At 44.2% G+C, this 26,215-nt stretch overlaps 1 protein-coding gene across 1 annotated transcript in view; it reads left to right on the forward strand.

Annotated features, from left to right (window-relative positions):
- The window catches only part of LOC144763944 (fucolectin-4-like), a 306,460-nt gene that overhangs the window by 220,811 nt on the left and 59,434 nt on the right, over positions 1–26,215 (forward strand). The window contains exon 5 of the mRNA XM_078649989.1: positions 7,396–7,699. Coding sequence (XP_078506115.1) covers positions 7,396–7,699 — 304 coding nt within the window. The remainder of the gene's footprint in view (positions 1–7,395; positions 7,700–26,215) is intronic.

Genomic DNA, 26,215 nt, shown 5'->3' on the forward strand with positions numbered 1-26,215 from the left:
CCCTCCGCTCAACGGTATTGGGTACCGAGTCAGACTAGGGCGGGCAGGCTTGACCACTGAGCACAGACCGGGAATTCAGCCCCTGGTTCCCCTTACAGTTCTGGGGTGATTCGTACGTGCACAGAGGGTGAGTGTTTAAAATTCGTTGTGAATTTTAACACAGCATGCAGTTTAAAATCATTAGTCAAATGACATGCGGCGCAAGTGAATAGTTTTTAAAATTTGCAATTAACCTTAAAAATACCACCAGCTTTTACAGCTTTTACAAGAGTTCCGCTCTGAGGAGTAGTATACCTGGCACCAAGCGGGGTCGGGAGACACTGCCACTGTCCTGCCCTCACCGCATGGATTGAATGCAGGTGGTAACCAGGGGAGGGCCATAAAAAGAGTCCCAAAATGCACCTCTGGAACCATAATGGCGGCTTTTTACGTCATAGCAAGACGGCAAAGACTACAGGCAGCAGAAGAGAGAGAATGGCAAAGGGAGGAACAAGTGTACAGGCAGAGGATAACACTGTTCCAACTGACAGAGCCAGAAATACTCCAGAGGTACAGGCTACACCCCGACACCATCAAGGACTTGATCAGGGACCTACCCCCACTCCTGGAGCACCCAGCACCCAGGGCCCAAGCCATCCCACCCCATGTCCAGGTGCTATGTAGCTTACACCTGCTGGCCTCTGGGAGCTACCAGAGTGTGATAGCTGCAGTCGGTGGTGTGTCCCAGGGCTGCCTGTCCCGCTTCTTCAGGAGGTTTCTTGACGCCATGATGCAGAGGATGGGGCATTACATTTCATTCCCTGCTACACCAGCAGAAATAGCAAAAACAAAGACAGACTTCTATCACCTGGCACACTTCCCTCACGTGATAGGCTGCATCGATGGTACCCACGTCCCACTTTGTCCACCTGCAGCCACAGAGCACATATACAGAAACCGCAAGTCGACGCACTCCATCAACGTCCAGGTCATATGTAACGCAGGGAACCTCATCACAGACATCGTAGCCAAGTTCCCCGGAACTACCCATGATTCTTACATATTCCAGAATAGTGGAATATACACACGCCTAACTGCCTGAGAATTTGGAAATGGATACCTGCTAGGTAATTCACATTCACACACCATGACACTCACAGCAGATCTACGTCTCATGTACATGCAATTAATGTCATTCTTTCTCCCCCCTAGGCGACAGTGCATATGCCCTGTGGTCCTTTGTGCTCACTCCCTACCTCAACCCATCCACCAGGAGTGAAAGGCGATACAATGTGGCTCACTACACGAAACGTTGTGGAGCGCACATTTGGACTCCTTAAGAGCAGGTTTCGCTGCCTCCACAAGAGTGGAGGGGCACGCCAGTACACCCCAATCATCTGCTGCAAAATTATAGCGACCTATGCAATGTTACATAATCTCGCAACAAAGGAAGGCACAGAGGTGGAGATCACACATCATGAGGACATTGATGACGACACAGAGGAGGCACAGCCCCATGCTACGGTGGCAGCAGCAGCTACAGATGGGAGACTGAGACGGGAAGAGGTCACACAGCTATATTTCTGAGTGAGTAATGAGACACAGGCAGGCAAAGTAATTTGTGTAAGTAGTTTAATTTTCACTACGCTGCTGCATTGATAGCACACATTGGGCACACAATATTAAACAGTCCATGACTGTGTTGTCACAGTTAACACCACCGTGACTTCTTCCTCGGGTGGAGGGCAAAGTCATTGTTTGTGGCCACGGACCACAGGGCGGGACTGCTGTGGCTGTGAGTCAATGTTCTCAGTGTGGCCTGTCTCACCTACGTAAGTCTGGCACAGGAGTGCTTGCACCACTCCTGCTGGTGGACCCCTCACTTTCCAACACACAAGTTTCGCCTCCAGTGCCAGTCTGTTGAGCGAGCACGAGCTCCATTGCAGAGGTCATCCTGGCCATTCCTACAGATAAATTGTTGCAGCACTGCACTATGGCATCCTGCATCGCCACTGACCGTCTGCACAGCACGGTGGTAGCAGTAGCAAACCTGTTCAGGGCTTTCGTCTGCTGCCGCACATCCACACGAGCCTTGCGTCTCTCTAAATGGTCCCTGTCCAACTTGTCACACAAGACAGTCATGCACTGTGTTATGTCAGAAATGCCAGACGCCATTGACTGCATGCTCTCTGCCATTTCCCCTATGCCCTTGCCTACTGCATCGAGCTTGTTGTTTGTTGTGCGTGCCTGCCTCTGAACCCCCATCATCGCTTTTGCCTGCAGGCGCTGTACTTTGACCATGGTGGCCTTCAGTCCACAGAAGACCCCCTGATCCTGACGCACATCCTCTGCCTCCCGTGGCCTTCGCCCTCGGACACTGGCCCGCGTAACTCTGGGAATGGGCAGCTGCTCGGTGTTGCCTGTTTCCTGTGTGTCACCGTCCACCTCCTCCTCCTCAGATGTTTCCAGTATTCTGCGAGGGGGCACATCAAGGCACCTTGCCCTTCCCAGCACTGGGGATGGTGTTGTGGGGTTGATTGGTGATTGGTTAGTTCCCCAGTGGCTGTGGAATTGGGTGTGGTTGGAGTTCCTGATTGGTTCACAGGCTCACATGTTTGTCAGTTTCAAATTTCCGAATCGGATTTTACCGATTCGGTATTTACCGAGTCGGTTTTCACCTACTCGGTATTTTCCGATTCGGTACTACCCATTCATTCCTATGGGCCATGGACCCGTTGGTATGAATGGGTTTTACAGATTCGGATTTTACAGAGTCGGTAAATTCCGACTCGGTAAATACCGATTTCGGATACCGACTGATTCCGAATCGGTAATTTTTACAGATTTTTTATCTACATCTCATTTTCCGATTCTGAAATACCGATTCGGTATGACTCGGTATTTTAGAATCGGTAAATAAGATTTACCTACATCTGGCCCCAAATCTTCCTCTTGGATTTCAATTGCGACACCCACCAGTGTAGAGTAAATCACACAGTACATCTTGCAAAGTAAGTCTCTACCCAAACAATTAGCAGAACTTAAATCACACATTATGAAATGATGATTATTCTCTGTTGATCCTATTTTAATAGGGATATATATATATATGCAATCACCTGGTTAACAATCTGTTTATTGCTAATGTCTACAACTTGTAGTTCTATTCCTAAAATGAATAGGTTTTAGAACCTCCAAAGAATGTACTGTAGCACAAGTAGCTATCGATCAAGAAAGACACAATGTTACCATTCACTTCACCACCACATTAGTCTACCAGCAGAGCTGCTCCAAATAAACAATCCTCCTCCCCCTATGACATGGTCATTGGGATTAATTATCTGGGGAAATAGAGGAAAGGCCTTATTCTGAATCAATTGATTTTGCTGGAAACCTGGACTAAATGGCATTTTGTTTCTCAAGTTTTGCTGCATATTCTGCACAGAAGCTGGTTGGACTGGTGCTACAGACTGTGACTCCACCAGATTTGAACTGGATTCTGTCTACCTGCCCACTTCCAGTGGTCAATTTTACTGGAGAAATAACAAATGTGCTGTTGTTCAGAAAATCGCTATTAACATTCACTCCCAAATTATTCATTACTCGCCCTCCGCGACCTTGCACATACACTATCTCATTTTCCATTCTCATTCCTTGCATCTGATGCACTTCTGTCATTCTAGAATTGGTAGACAACATAAAACCCATATCGGAACCTATCATCTGATTACTGAAATTTCTGGGAAAATGATTTGTCTGGGCAGCCATCAGCTTCTTCTTGATCTTTTCCTGATTCACATCAAACTAATCATTACTGTACTCAGCATACTTCAGTATCTCATCAATACCCTTAGTCTCCTTGCACTTTACACTCTGCTGAATATGCAAACTAAGCTCAGAACCCAACACCATAACAAAGGCAGATACAAAACAACTAGCCTCTCATATTTAGCATGCACTACTCTCAAAATCTTTGCATGAATAATTTTGTTCTCTGGGACTTTCTTTTTCAAATGCTCCATCACTTCACTGTACTTGTCAGCAATCAAGTGAGATGGAGCATTATCAGCCACAGACCTAGCTGGTTCTTCAGTTGGTTAAGCAACAGCAACCTTATATTCAGTCCATAAATCACCAGGAACAACAATCTCAAACACTGCATCCAAATCAGTCTGAAGCATTTTCCAGTGTTATGTTAATCTATGAACTTCCTCGCACTATTTCTCTGGTTCTTCTAGCAATTCTGGAAAATGTGTTGTAAAAGTACAAAGAACACTTCTTGCTCAAAGCCTTTGCACATAATTCTCTCCATGTACTTCCCTCAGTGGAAATTCTGGGACTGCCACCAACTCTGAATCACTAACTGAACCCTTTGAGTTCTTTCCTGCTGCTGAAGCTTTTTTTTAGTAACAATCATCTTCTTCCACCTTCCCTCCAGTACATTATCAACCAGATCCTTAATGTGGGCTTGTTAAATTATTAAGCTTAGTTGTTCTATGTTATCATTGGTCAAATCCATTTTGTAATGTCTCTGCACATTTAAAATTGTACTGATATCAACCTCCCCCTCATTTGCTAGTTACTCAAGCCTATCATATGCTTGTTTCATGCACATTGCTGCTCTTTGTTTAAGTGCCTCTTTTCATCCATAATTTATTTAATTGTCATCAACCTATTTGTGTCAATTGATCCCTGCAATATTTTTCCCAAATAATTCTATAATTAAATACAATATTAATATATACAATATTAATATCTCTTTTCCGGAGTCTAAACAGTAACATCAATAGACCTGTCACTTGAAAATGGAGAGAAAATAGACGCTTCTCTGCCAGTACTCACTAAAAATGCCAATGCATTTTCTGGTGAGGCACTCAGATTCAAATGAAACTGCACAGTGATTGCCGTCAATCACTGTGCTTGTACACTCAGACCCTCTTCAGTTGCACCCACATCAAATGCCACCGAACTCTGCTCCTGTCTTTGGATCCCATCAGTGTATGGAGGAGGTCTAGAACCTATATCTCCCTCAATGGTTTTCTTTTTGTCTGCTGTCTCTTTGACTATTGTGGGAAAAACTCTCACTCCCTCTATCATATCGTCTATCCAGCATCTCTCATGATGATCCCACCAGCATCTCAGCTACTGTCTAAATAAACCCTTCCCCTGCTCCTTCATTTTCTTTCTTTCCTTCTTTTTAGCCATTGTCTTCCTGCATAAAACTGTGTTGGTCTAGGTAACAACTTTCTATCAATCATGGGTTTCCTCAAGAAACGTTATAATGTTAAAGGTACCTTCTAAAGAAAACTGTAAGTCATTTTCATGCCTCTCACAAATCCTGGTCAATATATAAAAAACAATACTCATCATCATTTCATAAGCAGGTGGACCCTCAGCAGGAATATTCTGGCCCTCACTAGGAGATTAGGCTTTTTCAACATAGCATCCATTATTCTCACTCAACATAATTCAGAAACTACATTAGACAAGGTACGATACAACAGCAAATTGCAGCATAGCTATGCCAAAGTTCAGCCAATCGCAGAGCGACTCTGACAGCAACCAAGCAACAACAGCATGTTTCTGTGGTGACATCTCAGAAATCCAAGCATGACTCCTCGGCTGACTAACTGTGAATTAGAAAACAATTGCACAGGCCATGTCAATGAACATAAATAAACAAAATAAAAATGTATATAAGAAAAAATAATTAAGTTAAAAGAAAACAAATCTTGCAAACAATAAAAATAAAACCAGTACTTCTGTGGCACTTGTCAAATTTAAGGCACACTAAAGCAGACTCCTGTCCAGCAGCAATCCACTTTTGGCTAGTGTATTTACTCTTGTACACTGAAGAGCAAATTTCCCCAACTTAAATTAGGCACACAACGCCTTAAAAGGAAAACTTGTTAATTCAGAAAAAGGCTCTATCTGTATGCATGTGGTGTCTTGAAAGTCACAGTATCATTTTGTTGATAAGTTCAACAATAGTATCTTGAGATTTTGGATTTCGGCGAATTCGATAATCAAACCAACACATAATTAACCAAACCTCTCTGACGCAAATCACAAATAAGAATAGTACATCAAAGTCAGAATCAACATTGCACAATCAAATACCTCACTCACAGCATAACAATCCATCACTCCGCACAGACCACAATATTCAGTACCACACCGCAACACTCTCAGTCACCAAAATGCCACAAGAATCATGTGACTCTATACATACTTACAATCCGACCTTTACAGACCACCAACACTTCGATGAATTGGAGACACTGTTAAACCTCAATTTCAAGTATTAATGTGTCCCAGAGGTAAGGCTCCTCCCAACACAGCACAAATATCTGAATTACAGTCAATAAATGAAAACAGCCTGCACAATCACTTCTAATTCTACATCAGCAGTATAGTTTAAATGCATTATTACAAAAATTCTAAAATGCGGAACAGAATAATCACCATGAAGGCTCTCACAAAATATGGCATTACAGAGAAGTGTGCAAATCAGAAATATTTTGAGTTCCAAGTGGACAGCAAAATCAAGAGAGGAATAGACAGCATCCCTTGTAGCATTAAGGAAAGCTCTCTCAGCCCCCCAAAACTGAGGATTTTTATATATTATCTTCAAATTGGAAATCACTAAAACTGCTGAATCATCATGGTACAATCACATGTGTTGATTTCTTTGCAAATCAGAGCACAACTTTTCTAAGTGTCATATTGTCATAGAACCTAAGCACTATCCCGCTACATGAATATCTATTTTGAAAACTCTATACTAATGCCATCCGGAGATGGTGGGACAAACTTGATCCGTGAACAGCAGGTTATTATGAATGAATAGTATACCATAGCTAATGGAACAACTTTGAATTAAAGTTACAGTTTGGTGACTAGGTTCGGGAGGGTTCATCGAGACAAGGAAGAAAAATACCCATGGAAATAAACAAACATGATTCTGCTTGACTGTGTACTGCAGAAATGACAGATATTGAAATGTGCTGGGAAAAGGCATCCATTTTGAACAATGTGACTGCTAGGCCCAAATTGAGGCCTATTTAACAAAGGTCGGGAAAACACTGTTCTATATGTCATGAGAAATGCAGGTATCTGTAGCAAGTGTTGTGTGCAAAGCCTTTAAAGTGTTTCAAGTCTTTCAAGTAAATATTTACTTTGTGAATGGTCACGTTGGTCAATTATGCATGTCTTGCATGCTTTTAACTGTTTGCAGTATTTATGATGTAAAAACCTCTAGCATAGGGACACTGATTTCTAAACACCCTTGTGTACCTGGTAAATGTATTAATGAATAACTATACTATGAGATAAACATGTTGTAGCGCAGGGTATTATTCTAGAGACGTAATCCCTACAGGCCTCTTCTAACCTAAAGCGCTTGTCTACTTTCAGGTGAGAATGTGGCCCTGGGTGGTCGAGCCACCCAGTCAACTATTGTTGCCGGAGCACACGCTCTATACGGTTACACGGCACATGCAATCAACGCCGTAGATGGAAACCCGGATCCCAATGCTTCCCATGGATCCTGCTCCCATACAGATTATGAATATGGTCCCTGGTGGAGGCTGGATTTACTGAAACCACTGAAGATTTATGCCATTTACATCACCAACAGAGACTCTTTTGCCGAGAGGCTGAATGGAGCAGACATTCTTGTTGGGAATTCATTGACGAACTATGGAAATAACAATGAAAGGTGAAGATAAAGTTTGTTCACTTTTAGTTACAGTTTATAAATAACAGATGCGTGTTAGTTAGATCTGTGTCGTGATATTTGTATTCCAACTTTCGCAGCTTCCAGGCCTCCTTTTGATGAGAGTAATTCGTGCAGTCTCTAACTTGAAATTAAGTATTTCCTGTCCCAGATACATAATTTAAATGAATATTATGTGAAAAAAGCAGATCTCATACATTAGACACACTTCAGGCCATCAGTACTGGTTCATGAGCTGTACCCTACTTTTCAAGAGTTCAACTAATTATTTCCTTTATTACATTAATTTTGTTCCATTGAGATCTAGACTTTCTCTCTAGATATGAAGTGGGCTGCTTTATGCCGCTCCACTCACGGAGTATATCTTTAGCACTTAAGTCTGGTGCACTTCTAGATCCCATGCAATTCAGGGAACTGGGCCATATTTTGACAGTTCGATTTCTGCCCAAACATACTTATAAGAATTAGTCACCTACTAAGTGATGCTGTGACACGTTTACTTGTGCTAAGAGTAAACCTGACTGATTCTGGCCCCCTTTAAACCTATTCATTTTTTTTTTTTTACACAAACTTTATTGATTGCCATAAAGCGATATGTAGTAGTTACAAAAGTATTTCTTTGTCATTTTTAGCTTTATACAGCTGATTCACTGTATCAAATTCAGTACAGTATACATATATACGCACATCAACAGTACACACTGTCACATTGTCGTACTGCGAAATATGACAATAGAGAAAACATGTCCTAAGCAGGATAAGGCTATCAATAGAACTACTAATTAATACCCTCCCCACTGCCTCCCTCCACCTGTGTTCTGGTCCACCAAATCTAGATAGTAAACCAACTATTGCGCATACGGGTAGTGCACAGTGCTCCCTTTCATTTTAGCCCTGCGCGGGGATATGCTCCCACCTGTGGTCCTCTGGTTGCAGTGCCGTGGTTGGGGTAAGCTACAGTGTTACTGGAGTATCATGCTGCAGGTTGAGGTCTATCACCCTAAAAGGCTAGCACGACGTCCTATTCCATGTAGATTGAGGGTTTGTGCAGCCCTCGGGCTTCTTCTTGCCTCATTGCCACACTTTTGGAGCTACTCCATCGAATAACCTCATCATGCCTTGTGGACAGTGCAGGGGGTCTCACAGATTTCCATCTCATTGTTATGGCTCTTATCACTATTATAAGGGCGAGATCAAGAGAGCGAAGCTGCACTTTCTGGGCGCTCTAGCGCATGCGGAGTCCCAACAAGCATTCTTCTACATTGTCTGCAATCTGCAGGTGTGTGACCTCTGTCACAGTGCCACCTACCCCCTCCCAATAATCTCTAAGGCGAGGACATGCCCATAACATATGCGTGAAACCTCCTCTTCAGACTTACAGCGTGGGCAATGATGTGGAGTATCCGGGAACATCCGTTGTAGGCGGCGTGGGGTTAAGTAGGACCTGTGAAATATCATACACTGTATGAATTAAAATTTTGCATTTCGAGACATTCTTTTGTGATGCCCTAATGTGCATGCCCAAGCCTTATCAGGGATATCTCGTTCAAAAGCGTCTACCCACTTTGCTCTCAGATCCGTGAGGGGCGTTGCTGTCTGAGGGTTGATACCTAAATATAGCCATTTTATGAGGTGTCGTCCCGCTCCCATATAGTATAGTGTATGAACTAATTTGTGCGGTGCGTGTTCCGTCCATTGAGGGGCCCAGGTCTTCTTCTCATAATGTATTACCATAGCATGCGTTAAGTATAGGCGTCCGGGCGCCCCTGTAATGGACATGAAGTTCCCATGATCTAGAAGTGTACTGTCAATATATAGGACACTCACAGTGTCCACACCCACTTCTGTCCAGGCCTGCAAGCTCTGCTTTGTGAGTCTTCCTCCTGGAATTGGAATCCCCAGCAACAGGATGTTCCCAGCATAGGGAATAGAGCGGGGCATGTACGTCAACACTTTCTTCCAACACTGAAGCACGGTTTTAAGTAGTGGTGGTGTACAGGGGGAAGTTTGCTTTTCAGCAGGAACAGTGTATGAAGTATCCCTCATCCGATGTCCTGCGAATTGTATCCTATTTCTTGTTGGTTCCTACCCACAGTCCAATAGGACAGCCATTGCAACTGACTGGCGTAATAATACGCTCTGAATTCCGGTACCACCAGCCCTCCCTTGTGCGCCTCTAGTTGTAGTTTTTTAAGGCTTACCCTCAGGCGCCCGTTCCTCCATAGCAGATCTAACAGCATTGTGTCTAAGGTATGGCGTACAGAGGGGGGGACTAGTATTGACAAGTTAGTAAAGTAGTATAATAGTCGAGGAAGGACCACCATCTTGGATATGGCAACCCGTCCCATTACTGAGAGCGGCAATGAGGACCAAAATACGACCCTCGACCGCCCTGCACGTATTGCTTTCATCATGTTGCCATCCAGTTGATCTTCTTGTGACCTATAGATATGTATACCTAGGAATTTAAATGTGCTATGTGCCACCGGTATAAGGTATCGTCCAAGGCTAATGCCATCTTGGCGGTCACCTTCATGCAAGACAAAGGCAGTTGTTTTTCCTTCATTGATGGCTAGACCATAACGCTGTTCTAAACTTGAAAAGATACTGTGAAGGGGTTCCAAGGAGCCTAAAAGGTCCCGTAAATATATAATAATGTCGTTAGCATAGGCTGATATCAAGTGTGTTGTGCCCTTTATCGGAATCCTCAACGGGCCGGCTTCCTGACGCAATTTAAGTGCCAGCGGCTGTATGGCCAGCACAAATAGCAAAGGGGACAGGGGGCATCCCTGTCTTGTGCCCCTGTGCACCGTGTGCTCCTGTGAGCTGTGATTGCCAGTGCGTGCTCTCGCAGTAGGGCCAGTGTATAACCGTTGCACGCATCCAAGGTACTCAGGAGGCAATCCAAACTTCTCCAGGGCCTTGAACATGTAGCCCCACGTGAGAGTATCAAAAGCCTGGTGCAAGTCCAGTGCTATGCAGCCAGCATCTCCAAACTCTGCAGGAGCAGTGGCTACGACATGATGTAGCCTTCTGATATTTAACCACGTGCTACGCGCCGGCACAAATCTGCATTGATCCTTATGTATTAATGTGTGTAGGTGGGGTAGAAGTCTGTTGGCTAGGATCTTACTCAAGATCTTGTACTCTGTCACTAGAAGCGAGAGTGGGTGATAGCCCAAAAGATCTGAGCTGGCACAGCTTGGGGAGCGATACCACCAATGCCTGCATTGTGGTCTGTGGGAGGTGTCCTAGTTCTAGCTCTTTATTATATAATTCCTCCAGTTTAGGGACTAAAGCCTCAGAATAGGAGTTAAAAAATTCCATCGGCAGGACGTCTAGGCCTGGGGCCTTATTTCGAGGAAGCCCTTTGGTGGCTGCTTTTATTTCCATTTCTGTAATTGGTCCTGTTAAACTATTCTGCGTCTCCACAGTTAACTTCAGATAAGGAAGTCCCTCTAGAAATGTGTCGATGAGCGAAGCGTCAATGCGTCTTGGCGCGCTGTATAAAGTACCATAGTAGTTTCAGAATTCGTCATTTATATCCCGCTGCGAGCAAGCTGTACCCAGCCCTGGAACGTTAATGTTATAAATCACTGAAGGTGTCGGGTCATCCCTCAATATTTTAGCCAATACTGCCCCAGATTTGTCAGCCTCAGTGTGTTTCAGCTGTGTGGACCTTCTATGGTCTATGACCCGGAGGGTTTCTAACAGTTCAGCATGTTGTATTTGCAGTTCCTGTAATGGGGCACGTTTGGTCGGGTCGTTTGCTGCCGCCTGATCCAGCACATTCATTGCGTTTTTGACCCTGACAAGGGTTTTATGTGTTTTCTGCCTGGACCCTACAGTAGCGCCTATTGCAGCACCCCTGATAACCACTTTGAGCACATCCCACTCTATCAGGTTAGAGGAGGCAGTGTTCGAGTTTTCTAAAAAATAGTTAGTGATAGTCATGGACATGCTGCAGAAGGGGGGATCCTCTAGCATCTGGGGCCATAGCTTCCATGTGGGGACTGGGATAGGTATTCTGCCCCATATAATGCAGATTTCCAGGGGCTTATCATCAGAAAAGGTCTTCCCTAGATATGTGGCATGATCATTTGTGCTGCAATGTTAAGGGAACAAAAAAGTCTGTCAATGCGTGTTTTAATTGGTGGACAGGCTAGAAAAGGAGTATTCCTTGTATGTTGGGCAAAATATTCTCCATATGTTCCCCAGTGCCCACCCAAAAGGCCAGCTTCTAAGCTGCTAAGGGCCTCAGCTTGCCTTACAGTACCTGCTCCGTTCAGGGGAGGGTGTGCTCATGTCTAGTGATACATCTGGCACCGAATTGCAGTCACCTCCCAAAATCCACGAGTACATGTCTCACCCAGTCAGCACTGTGCTCAACCTGTTAAACAATTTGTCTTGCTCACAGTTTGGGGCATAGATGCTACCCAATACCACTGGCAAACCGTCTAGTGTCCCGCGTAATAGTATGTATCTGCCTTGGTCATCGGTACGTCGTTCCAACTCTATAAAGGGAACCCCATGCCTAATCCATATGGTTGCCCCTCTCGCAAAGACCGAGTACTTTTTAGAGAAGACCTGTCCCCTCCATTTCTTGCAAACTGTGCCGGCTTCTGACTCGGTGAGGTGTGGTTCCTGGAAGAACACTATCTGCGCCATGCGTCTAAGTAGCTGGGCATGCACTCTTTGCGGTTTGTGTACAGAGCCTAGCCCTGCACATTCCTGGTGATGAAACTATTGGAGCCGAGCATGGTGTTGTTGTGCCACGCTCTCTGACTTAGAGCCAATCACTAATCGTGGACCAGACTCCCCAACCCCCTTTGAATGAACAATACACGACTCAGCCATTGAACTATGCTGAGCCAAACAAAGAACTTAAACAAGCAAAGAACACTGCATGTATACGGCGCATTTGCTTTGTGCGGGTGGTCGCTAATGCCCATCATGGTTCTTTCAGACAAGTATTGCCTTGGGAGCTCTACAGAGCCCAGGGGGATGCCTCACTACTTTTAAATTGCTTAACGCCGTTAGGGTAACTTGAATAGAAAATGATACATTAGTCCATCTAACCTCATACCGGGCAACAGCCGCTGCAGTGCCACAAACAGGATCCTCGAACACACTCTACAGATGCAGGTGCTAGCATCAAATAGTCGACAAACCCCAGCGAGACCCTACTTTAAGTCAATATCAGTCAGCATCATGCAAAGTACATAAAAGAAAGGATACATGCAGTTGAAAAAGTGCCAATCAGACATTAACTGCGTATGTGTCCCAGTGGCAGGCCCAGTGAGACCACACCATCTGGCTCATCCCAGCAGATCGTCCGCTGTCTGAGGTGTCACTGACAGGTATAGTGTAATACTATGGTCAGAGTCAGAATGGATGGTACTGTCTTCTGAAGAATCAGTTGCAATCTGAAGGTTGCCTTCTCTGATGGAGGCTGCAGCTGCAAGAGCCTCTTCCCTACCAGATTGAGCCTGTTCATACGTGGGGTTGGGGATTTGTGATTGTTTCACTCCCTTGGTGTTACAGTGGAACCTGCGACCTGGATTGCATTTAGGACTGTTGGGCACGGCACAGATAGTGGCCCCAGGACTTGACATTGGATCCATCACCTCAATTCACTCCTCCGCATCGTCTGGGCTGTCAAAGAAGTTTGTTTTTTGTTCATGAATTAGTTTTAGGCGGGCAGGAAACAGCAGTGCATATTTTACTTGCAAGGTCCGTAACTTCTTTTTTACTGTTTGGAAGAAAGACCTTTGGCGTTGCACCATTAGTGTATAGTCAGGGTATTGTGACACCCGGTGATTTTTAAATTGGATTTGTGTCCGTTCATGTGCCTTCTGTGGAAGTATGTCCCGGTCTCTAATTTAGTATCTTGACTCTCAAGGGTCTCGCCGGAAGTACAGCTTTTCACTTGGCCGTAGGGATTCGGTGGGCTCTCTCAGCACAGAAGAAGGGCCAAAGTCCCTTTGGGGCCACATATCCGCGAAACCATTGCTCCATAAAAACTGCAGTGTTGGGGCCCTCACTGCGTTCCGGAAGACCTACGATATGCACATTGTTTCTACGGTTCCTACCCTCTGCATCTTCAATCCTGTCCTGTACGCCATTACCTGCTATTGGAACAGTTAGATCTGTGTTGTATGTTCCTTTACTTAGGGTTCGACCTCCGTCAGAGTGCACCCATGTGATTTCACCAGTTCAGTGAGATTGATGTGGTCAGCTTTTAGCAGAGTGAAGCCCGTTGTGAGCTACCCTATCTGCTGCTCGATGGCCTTTCGTGAGTCTCTGACCTCCTGTAAAATGAAGTCCAGCTTATCCTGAGGCCTCTCTACATTGGGGGAGGAACTGAATTTGGCGAGGACGGCTGTGTAGAGTTGTCTGAGTCCTCCCCAGTGTGATAAGTGGCTGTGACTGTTTCCAGCACCTTCCCCTTTGTCCGCCACAATGTGTGTGCCTGCACTCACGTCTGACTGGAGATGTCCCCCCGGTGTGTGAGGGTGGCGACAGGCACCACAGCTCCGGGCTTGCATTTTTCTCCCCTGGAGAAGGTATATTCAGGTCAGGGGGATGTAGCAAAGTCCTGGCAAAAAAACTGCACAACTTATATTCCGGTCAGAGCGCCCTGTGTTAATTTAGGCTGGCAGTGTTGCACTACTATCAGTTCTGTACGGATGTATGACATTACAACGCATACTTTACCACGCATGCCTTTACAACGCGGTATTTACAACGAATACCTTTACAACGCATAGTGCTTTGGGGCGCTGGATAGTGAATAGTTTAATTTACTATTCCAACTCCAGTCCCCGTGGATAGTAGGGAAGGTGTTGGATAGTAAATTAAATCTATTCCCTATCCTAGAGCGCCCCCCAGCGCAATGCGTTGTAAAGGTATTCGTTGTAATTACCGCGTTGTAAAGGCATTGCGTGGTAAAAGTTGCGTTGTAAAGGATGTTTCCCGTTCTGTACAGGTGAGTACACTATACAATTAGCCCTGTGCAAGCCACAGTGCAGTTACCACACTGAACAGACAGATCCCAGGTGGTAGTGCCCCATTCTCCTCCACCGTCGAAACAATATTATCGGGTGAGGTGCGCTTCACCACCAGACCCGCCCGGAAAGTGTCAGTGGGCAGGTGCAGGAGGGCGTAGGGGCCGGTGCAGCACTATTGTTAGCCTCCACTGCATCCTCTGCTGGAGTCATTGCGGGAGCTAATGAGCAAGGTACTGTGTACTTGCCCCTCATCAGGGCCAGCGCTCTTTAGGGCAGAGGCAGATTACAGTCAAAATGGCAGCTTGGGGAGGGGGGGAGTGGCACCGCAGCCCAGCTGATTCACTGAGTTATGCTCCTGAAGCAGGTTGCAAGTCAGGGGCTCCCCCCAGCGCTCCTCTCCTCACCTGTGGGACCCGGGGGGTCGACCTCCTCAACCGGGTGCCAGCGCTCAGCAGCAGGTAGAGTGTCAAGGCCAGGCAGAATCTCCAGGGGAATGCGAAACGGCAAGGGAGGGAGGGGCGGTAAGGTCCTGCACTCTGCCGGTGCAGCCGCAGCGTCTCTATTCCAGGCACTCTCTTGGTAGCGACCTCAGACCAGAAACTCCGGTCACATCAGTTCAGGTCTGATAGGCCCAGTGCTGGTGTTAGGCCATCCAAGCCTGGGGTGTGTCCGCTGATCACTCCATGGAGTATGTTGGGGCAGGGCTCCATCTGATTAGGGTCGGTGGCAGTTCAAGGTGTCCGTGCACCCCCCCTAGTACTGCCAGCAAGTTGAGAGGGTCAGCATCAAGCACCATCTAGTCCGCCCTTGAGGCAGCCAGCCGGAGGTACCACCTAAGCCCCGCCAAAGGCCACAGGGCTCGCTCAGCAGGGCCCAGGTGACCCCACTCCCCCAGTGCCACCCCACTGAGGCCAGTCTGACGAAACCACCAACTGGAGTCCAGCCGATTCACCAGCCCCGACCTCTGGTTCGTAGCATCACATGGTCCAGTGATTGCCACCTAACAGCAGCAAAGGCCTCTACTCTCCGGTCAAGCTACAGCTCCAGGCGAGCTCTCCCTCAAGCGTTCTCCACGACACTTTTGGTTGTTAGAGGCTGGGAGGCCAGTGCAGCCTCCATATAGGAGCACAGCAGTGGCAGCCCGTTGATCCGAGGTCCTATACAGCTCTAGATGCACCGGCATGACAGGATTATTATCCCCGCGTTCTGAAGCCTCTTCAATCCGTGACAGCCATGTTAGGCGGTTAGCCATGCCCCCCCTTTAAACCTATCGATCAGATAAGATAATATTTTATTTGTCCAGTTACTTAAAACCATATACAATATATGACACATTTATTAATAAAGAAAAAATGAACATTTAAATACAGATAATCTGCCCAAATTAATAAATATATACAAAAAAGCATAACAAGGAATTCCTTTTGTTTTAATTGTCCCCATATTTAAGTCATCAAAGATTTACATTCCACCTCATAATTGCTAAAGTTACAAAATATCCTTGCCTGTCCCACTTGTTTTGGTGAAGTGCCCTTAAAACAGAATAAAATCGACTCACATATTTTTCTTATCCCTTTCATATTAAAAGTCTGTTTCAGTAGGTTGTATGATGTAAATACACATACTATAACACACATGCCTTTCCATTGCAGCCCTTACAACGCTCGCGTCATTACCACGCTTGCCTTTACCAAGCATGCCTTTACCACAATAATATCTTCATAAAGGCATGCTTGGTAAGGGCCTGTAGGTGCTCAATTGACATGCGTGGTAAAGGCATTACCTTTGGCATGAACGTTCCAGATGTTTTGCTGTTTCTCCCCACCTGATCCGCTCACAGTGCTAAATAGACACTATGAATGGACTTCCATTTTCTGATGAGACAGAGAGGCCAGAACAAGAGAAAACTTCCCCTGCCTCAGCCCCCTGCCCGTTCTTGAACCTTAAGTCTGCCAAGGGAGAGCCTGATGGGTCATGAGAAGCAGAGGTGAGTTGAACCCTGCGTGGTGTGCCTGTACCTGGCCCTGACCCCTAAAACCGCCCCTGACTCAGCCCCCTAGCCCTCTGCCCTGAACCCTAAGTCTGTCCTTTTTCTTGGCCCTAAGTCCTAAAGCTGCCACCCCAGCCGCAAGCCCCTTGCCCAGTCCCGAACCCTAAGTCTATCCCTGTTCTTGGCCCTGATCCCTAAAGCCACCACCCCAGACGCAGTCCCCCACTCGGCCTTGAGTTCCTAACCTATGACCATTACCATCCATTACAACGAACATGCCTTTAACACATCATATTCGTGGTAAAAATGTTGTAGTTATGGACGTCCGTAGTAAAGTCCTGTTTGTTGCAAGTATTCCTGGTAATGGTCATACGTGGTTAAGACCGCGTAATAATGGTTGTTTCAAGTTTAAGTAGATTTTTACGAATGTCAAATAACTCGGGATATAAACAGATAATGTGCTCCAGTGTTTCCCTCTCCCAGCGTCAAAGACGGCACGTGCTGTCTAATCGTGAGGGGTTTTCCATCATGCGTCAAACTGAAAAAAAGGCAGAGGAGTCTGAAGCATAAGAGAGATGATATTGCCTTTGTGCTGCAGTTAAAATCGAAGTATGGTTTTTGTATCGTGCAAGACTCTAGAATATGTTTGGAGTTTTTGTATTGCGACACCCTCTCAGAGTCTATGGGCCAGATGTATCAACATACCCTTTTGTGATTTCTTAATAGCGATTTTTAAGGAATCGCTATTTAGAAATCGCAAAATGGTATGTATGTAGAAATTCGCTATTTTTTAGCGATTTCTTAAAATTCCTTAATTGCGATTAGCAAATTGCTAATCGCAATTAAGGAATAATTTCCCATTCATTTCTATGGGCCAGGAGGCCCATAGGAATGAATGTGAAACTATTTTCAATTTGCGATTCGCAATTTGCTAATCGCAAATTTAGAATAATTTCAAGGGTGCAGGGGTGTCCAAAGGACACCCTCTTGCACCCCTGAAATAAGCATGGGTGCACATGTGGTGCACATACATGCCCTAAGGGCATGTATGTGCATCACATGGCACTTTGAAAAATGCCAACATTGGCATTTTTCAAGAAATTCGCAAATTACCACCAACTTGAAGTTGGTGGTAATTTGCGATTCCTTAGGGGCAATTAGCAATTTTCTTTTGCATCATACATTGCATTTAAGGAATTGCAAATTTTGCGAATCCTTAAATGCAATCGCAATCCTTATTTTGCACCACATTCTGCTTAATACATTTCATTTAGCAAATTCGATACATATGGCCCTAAGAGGCACCTGGTCGTTTGGTTAAAACTTTGGAGTGGCTTTCGCCATTTTGTGCAATTTATGATCGGCGGATTATACTTAGTCAGCATGTCATGAACACAAGGCTCTGCCACTGGTACTTCACTGTGTAGTTTTGAAACTTGATTTCTAATGTTAAATCATAGGTTGTTATGAGCGACCCCTTGACTGACTATGCAATAGTGCATACAGTTAATTGTAATCTGGACTGCAATCGGCATTAGTCACAGTTCTCATTTTGTTAGACTGCAGTGTAGCATTTCATAAATATATTCCTGATACCACTTGTGAACACTGTTTCTACTTTGCTAATATTTCCCGGAGCCCAACAAGTTTCACCACGTGTACAAACTAGAACCAACTTGGCGTTAGTCAGAGTTACCACCATAGTGCCCATGGCACTCCCAGCGTATTTAAATGCAGAGGGGATTATTTAAAAGCCCCTTGCGCCACCCGTAAGTCACTTTTACCCACTTTAAGTGACACTTTTTGCGACACTCCAATGGTGCAGGAGACTGCTCCATATTCACCATGCTGAACTAAGCCACCTTTTTTGGCTTAATGCTGACTTGTAAATATCGTTCCCTTTAATGCCGTTTTCTGCATTAAAGGGGCATGCTTTGAGTGTTGCTGGGGCTGGCCCAGCAACAGCCATGGCTTTTTGACACTGCCCCAGATTTATGAGAAATTGTAACTCTGAGGCAGCGCCAAAAACGTTACTTCCTGCACAAAAACAATTATCCCTGGAATACAGGCACCCTTGCACCATGGTGTAAAGTTTGCCTGCATTGGCACACGGCAGCCCATTGTGCACTAGCGCTGGGGAAAAGGACAGGAATGCACTGTATCTGATAGATAGAACGCATTCCTGCCCTTTTCTTTGCCCATAGGGCAGGGCAGCAGCAAGGTTTGCAGCACTGCCCTATGGCAAAAATTCATACATGAGGCTTGAAGTTTTTCATCGCTCTAGAGATTACTGCCAATTTCTGCAGCAGGTATTTCATATGGAAGTGTCTGTTTAATTTATTGTCCCAAGGTATGGATAAATGGACACCTGCTCAGCATCACCTGGTCCAAAAAAGCAGGTTCACAGCATGATTTTTGTTCATCTTAATCTGTTGGTCACGTTGTCCATGTTATAGGCATGTAGTCTGGTGATCTGGGTTAGGAGGCCGCAATGCAGTAGTTGATATAATGACTAAGTCCTCGGCATATGCCAGGAATTCCATTTTGGTGTTTGCTAGTTTGGGGCGATCCCCCCTAACTTGCTGCAGCACGTCTGCAATATCTGAAATATATAAGCTAAGCAATATAGGGCCTCGAATGCAGACTTGTTTTACTTCTCCTATTGTAGGTGTAGATTTTTGGTGTCATTACTCTGCTGTGGGAATGTTCCACTCTCATCCACCTTCCACTGTAGAGATCTATTATGAGATTTAGTAGATCATTCTTAATCACCCACAAACCCAGTTTAGCACTTAGGGGCTGATTAGGATGGTGGGCGGACGTACCGCCCGACAGTCTGTCGGCGGTCACAACATAGGCATTATGATGCAACCGTCACCACGCGGTTGCAAGACCTATACTTTACATTGCGGTGGATGCTGCTGGCTGCAGCACCCATTGCAATGCAAAATAGGTACACCTGACATATCACTGCACTACATGGAAGCCTTCCACATGGTACAGGGATATGTAGGGGGGCACCATAGGTGAGAAAAGGGAGCAGGGTAGTAACACCCTGACCCCCAGGCCCAAAAAATCATTTTTTCTTTTTTTTCAGCGAGAATCGAGTTGGGTGCACAAATCCGGCTGAGAAAATAAAAAAAATTAAGTGAGGTGTCCCGTGCTTCATTTTAACAGGCCCCCAGGTGGGCCAGGTCCCGGGGCAGTGTTGATAATGTATGTGGGGGCCACGTGGGCCCCCACAACCATGGGGCCCGCCACATACCTGAGGCTTCTTTGAAAAAATTGCATGGGGGGCTCCTGCCCACACGCTGCCCCAGGGACCGCTACATTCCTGGAGCATTTATGATAATGGGTAGAGAGGCCTTGCGGGCCCCCCAAGCAACAGGGACCACCTACTCCCCAGGGCTTAAATTAGAAGTATTAAGTGTTGGGGGTCTCCTGCCGTTCCCCACAGTGCCCAGGGGACTACCAGCTCCACGGGGTAATTTTGATTAAGGGCAGGGTCTGCTGGGGGCCACGGCCCCGGAGAGCATCACCACCCTGTGTTTTTTTCGGTGAATTTCTAACGTTTTTTAAATGCTAATTTCTAACAGTGACATCCCTGAAACCCATGGTTTTTTCATTATATTTATATTTATTTAATTAATATTTATTTCCTTATCCACATATTTATTGATATTTATATCTCTATTTCTCATTTTGCACACTATTAGTCTTGACTAATTTACCTTACAATATTATGAACTAATTTGGTCAATGTGAACAAGCTTTTCCACTTTTCCATGAATACTAGTCACGTATACTAGCTCTGTCACTTTAAAAGGTTGTGATTGATCCTTTAACGCGTCATGGGATCAAGGCCCCATGAGGGCTGAAACGCATTATGGCGGCGGTGCAGGGGATTGAATAAAAGAATTGCACCAAATCCTGGGTTTGCATCGTCTTTTTCTAAAATTAAGTTCACAAGAGACGATTTACAAAAATATATCTATATATATTTTCACTGAAAAAAACATAGGTTTCAGACATGGTATAGTTAGGAATTAGCATTTAAAAAACCTTAGAAATTCACTAAAAAAAAAAGATAGGTTTCACTGCTGTTATAGGTAGCTGGACATTTCACTCGTACAAAACCATTGAAATTCCTCTGTTCTAGTTAGTTCTGCTAACTATAACTTGCACACCTGCAATTCACTGCTGATGATGTCACATATTACGTATTTCAAAGGGGTTTTAAATGATAATTTTTAAATGTAATAATAGTTATATGTATCTTTTTATACTGATTTTCTACAGTTTTTTAACTGTTTATTTTTACATATTTTATTTTTTAAATTACATTATATATTATGCATATAAATGGAAATAACAATGTTTTTTAAAATATTGAAACTGAAATATAGTTTTTTTTGTTTTAATATATTTAGATTATTTTTTTTATTTTTTATTTATTCAAGTTTTTTATGGGAGTCCCGCACCCAAAGCGTAACTTTCTCATTCGCTACGCGGAACCTAGCCGCAATTTTTTAAATGTTTTGAAGGATCCGCTTAGGATGTGGGACGGATGCGTATTTTCTGATACGTGCGCAATCGCTATGCGACCGGTTCCGACTCCAGCTCCCGCGCATCTGCAACTCTTGCACGCTTCCACATGACGTCATACACGTGTTCCACGCAGTGGGTGCGTGACTCCCGCTAATTTTGTTTATGTCTAAAATGATATATATATGTCTTTAATATACATATTAGGGCAATACATTATCTAAGCTATTCATAAAAATAGTACATTTTTAATTGTAATAAACTTATATTACTTTTAAATGCAATTTTGCAAAGTCACATTAGGTGCGTGTTGCCTGTGCGCACGGTGCGCGGACCCCATGTGACCTGAAATAAAAAAGGTTTGATTGGTACACAACATTTCCCATTGTAACTATTGAAGGACCACACTCATTTCCATCATTCTTCTTTGAGCTTTTTTGGAGAGTGATCTCTGTGCTCGGAAGAAACTATTTCCATTACTTTTTTTTGGTGATTTTGAGAATAAAAACAACACCATGTCTTCAGGACAGCGGCCACAGGAAGAGGAGTAACATTCTTCAGAGGATGAACCGGAACCTGCACACCCACAAAGGCAAGTTTCGGTGGTGTAGAAGTTTTTCACCTTTCTGGAGGGGCATAAGAAAGTGAATGTCACCAAACTAACCTGCAGGATCTGTGACCGTTTCTTGTCCCGAGGTAGTGCTGAGGAAAAATACTCTTGCGGTACTGCCTCGATGTATAAGCACCTGAAGACTCTACATCCGGTAAATCTGGCACGGGAAGAGTGTAGGAGAGCAGAACAGAACCCTCCACCTGCAGTGCCTGGTACCGCTGGCAGTTCTACAGCACCATCACCACCGGACATATGTCCTGAATTTGCTCTACTTGAGCAGCACTGCGTAAAGTGCAACAAACTAATTTACTATGGGGAGCAGTCTGTTGAAGCAGTGTGTGCTGCCGCTGCGCAACAAAATCATCGTTGCTAGAATTTTGTTTGCTTTTTTTTGTTGGGAATGCCAGTTAAATCCTGAAGTTTCCTGTTTTTTTCGTTCTTTTTTCAAAAAGAAGAACTGATTTCTTTGGTTAAAGAAAGAACTATATTTGTATGTTAATGTGTGAAAGTTTGTTTGAATTTAAGTATATAGCCTAATTGACTGAAATAATGCATTAGTAGTGTATGGAAAATATATCAGTGCAGAACTATAAGGAAGTGTTGCAGCATGACAATGTAAACTCTTTAGCTGCACTCTGCTGTGGTACTTCTGGAGCACAGGGATGCAACATATGTACATAAATATGTTGCAACTCTATGCTTCCGTCTGCACTGCTGCACAAACTGCAGACATACAGTGACACAGGCATCCTTGCACCATGATGCAAGCATGTCTATGTCGTAGAGAGATTGTTTTTGTGCAGGAAGGGACACCTTTCTACACAAAAGCAATCAGTAAAGGCATTTTCTTCTTTCAATGTATGCTGTGAAATTTACCATACATTGAAAGAGAAAAAATGAGGAGAAATGAAAACAATTCTCCTTCTTGTGCCTTGCTACACCAACTGGAGGATGGTGCAGCATTCATAGACATCTCCAGATTTATGATTTATGATAAATCTGGAGCTGTGTATTGTTCTATGAGTGTTGTGTGCAAACACCCACAACAACACCAATGGAACGCCCCTTCAACGCAAAGTGGTGTGTATGATGAGGTTGTATTTACATGGGGAAAAAAAGCTACACAGGGTGCCTTTTCCTCTCCTTGTAAATATGAAGGAGTGTCTGGTGCCATCCCTATGTTACAAAAAGTGATATATTGTTGGTACAGGATGCTTCTAAATCTGCCCCATAAGTGCTTAGGTATTGGCAAACTATTACAATAAAAACATATTGCTAGTTGATTCATTGAAAAATTGAATGAGAGTGACAGGAGGTAATCCCAGAGATATCTCTCCAAAGATGCTCAAAGAAAAATGATTGAAATGGTTGTGGTCTTTCAATAGGTACAATGGAAAATGTTAACCAAATCTTTTTTTTCAGGTCATATGGGATTCTATGACAGAGAGATTCCAAAACTGCATAGGTATACACTGGGTATTTTGAAGAGTGTAATAATACTTTGTAGCTTCTTGCAGGTCTGCATGCATAGCATATAAAGAAATTGACTTGTACTAGGGTTAGTGGCTAGGCCAATCCTTAAGTATATGACTAATAACTAGAGTAATTTCAGTACTGCAAAGAGAGTGCAATATAAATTTATAAGTACTTAGGTTTTAGCAAGGTTATAGGATAGATACATTGTGCTGGATGGATGAACAGACAAGTGCTTGGGACAGACTTAGAACTCTTAGGATTCAGGATGACTTAATCTCCCAACATTAAAAGGTTATACTCGTGTTTACAGAGTGGTGAAGGGAGTGGATGGGGCTTGATGTGACATGTGCAAACACATCCTGTGGCGTGTTTTAAGTTGAGAAATTAAGTCTGGTTTAATCCTGAAAGTCCCTGGGTCCTACTAGCCCACCATGTCCCTCTATTAAACATCTTAGAGCTGCGTTGCAGAGAGGTTGTCCGAGGCCATGCCCCATTTTACACCTCTCTGAAATGCAACTCTCTGGCACTTCCTGCACATGTTTGGTGGGTTAGTTGGCCCCCAGGGACGCTCACAATTCAAGGTGACTTTATCCCGTAACTTCAACACCCACAGAGCATGTTTGCACACATATCAACTCTGTCCTTCCCCCCTTTCTTCACCAGTGTGCAAACAAAGCCCATTGTGCATTTTCATACTTAGTTATTCTTACCTTGACAGTAGTAGATATAAAAAATGCTAAACATTTTTTTCAGTTGTTTTTTTATAATTTAAATTTCCGAAAATTTCATATTTTAGAATTAGGATCTGTGAAAAAGAAGAAAAAAAAGACAGTTATTATATATAAAATTATATTTTTTACAAAACAACATAATTTTAGTATTATATAAAACATTTTCTTTGCCTTTTTTGCTGTTCTCAGAATATATTGAATTTCACTACAAACAGTGATTTCAATGTTACTCATCACATAACAGTGGGCAAAACAAAATCCAGTTCCATTTCTGTCTCTGGCATAAGTTAGAATAGACAAAGGCAGTTTGGGGGAAAAGTGACATTAGTTCTCCAAAGCTGTCCTTCATAAGCATTTCCAGACCTACCCCAGTCAAAGTCCCTAGGGCATTGCCACCGCAGTGCACAATTATGAGGTCAAGGTGTTGGAGATGCAAAAAGGATTTAACCAATAGCATCAATTGGTGCCACTTTAATCCTCTCTGACCAATCCATTTAATGTCTACATTTGGCAAAGCTAGGTTTTTGTCAATACCTTTGTTTTCTGCATATCTCTGGCTCCAGAAAATAGAGCTGTGTCCCACAATCCACACTCCAAGTCTCTTGAAGGGAGGTCTGGATGCACTCAGAAGGTGTCTGTATATGAAATGCGAGTTTGAAAACTAAGATTTTTCTAAAATGGTGGATAAGATGCAGTTTTGAAGAAAGAAGAGAAATGATTGACTGTTTGAGAACATTATAGACTGAAAAGTAGGGTGCCTGTTTCTGCGTTTTAAAAGCATGTTTCTTATTGGTTTGTAAATAGGATAAGCTTATATTTTCAAAAGTCAACCACACTTGCTGTTTGGATTAGCAACATTGTGTGCTGAACTTGTGACCTGTGTGTTCAGTTGAGTGTTCCATGAACTGTTGCTATGGTAACAGGCAGTAAGCAGATTGTGGGTAGGGTTCAAAGTTATGTCAATTGGAAAGGGTTGAAATGTGTAACCAATAGAAATGTGTGTTAGCTTTTGAATTAATGTGGTAAGCAATGTGATTTGATATTTACATGTATATGTGTGCAGAATGAGAGGGAAAGTTTGCCAATTTTAGGTTTTGCTAAGTGCAGTACAGACATTCTGTATAAGAAAATCTGGTGTGTGACTGACATACTTCTTCATCTACAAAGCAATTTGAAGGTGAGTAATTAATTTGTGAGGGGTTGTATGTGGTGGGGGCGGTCTGCCCCAGGCGGCACTGTTTTGGAGGCGGCCGCGCAACACTGGTGTCCCTACTGTAGTAGTATGTGTATTGGTCTATTGGATGGTGGCTGTGGAAGTAAAAAGAAGTGCCTACTGGCGCTGCAAGCGTGAGGACATGCGCGCAACTCCAGGAAGCATCAGAAGGCTCATTTTGGACACCTGTAAATTCATCGCGCCAGAGAGGCTGTCTTCGAAAATGCCCTTTTTGTTCTTATTGAGCCGAGGGCTGTAGCTTCCGGTAGTGCCTGGGGCCCAGAGACTCGAGGTGCCCACTGCATCATGGTTTTTCCTGTATTTTTTCATTCAAACATCTTGCCCCAGACCTTATGACACACTGACTACGAGGCCAATTTAGCCCTTTCTTTCTCAAGGGAAATCCGGCACTTCCCACTCCCACCTCCTCCTGAGGCACTCTGGGCAGCATCCTTGGCACAATGACAACGAGAGCCATAAGTCATTATTACACACACGACCACCAGCCATCCTCAACATTTTGTACAGGTGTAGCGCCGAGGATGGGACTATACAGCGCTTGATGTGCACAATTCAAAACCTTTTTGAAGAGGTTGGCACCTGGCATCCGTCATACTTAGGCTGTGTCGTGGTGAGGCTGCTGCAAATAACGCTGCCCTGCCGGTTTACTTCAATTTCTCTATACATGGAAAACAAAGGAATTAAAACAAACACTGGGTCTCTGAGTGAATGCAGAATGATTTTCAGAATGCTGACATGGAGCACCTAAATGAGAATGGCGTGAGAACTCACACATTCACGCACTCCTCCTATACTCCTCTGAGTGAGTTAAGCACTCCATACCTGCCAACTTGCAGACCAATCTCACTGTGTGAATAGGGGGCAGGGCCTTGAAGGGGACTCCTGCTGAGAAATACCTA

This window comes from Lissotriton helveticus, chromosome 6 (genome assembly GCF_964261635.1).
Source record: "Lissotriton helveticus chromosome 6, aLisHel1.1, whole genome shotgun sequence".
NCBI lineage: Eukaryota > Metazoa > Chordata > Amphibia > Caudata > Salamandridae > Lissotriton > Lissotriton helveticus.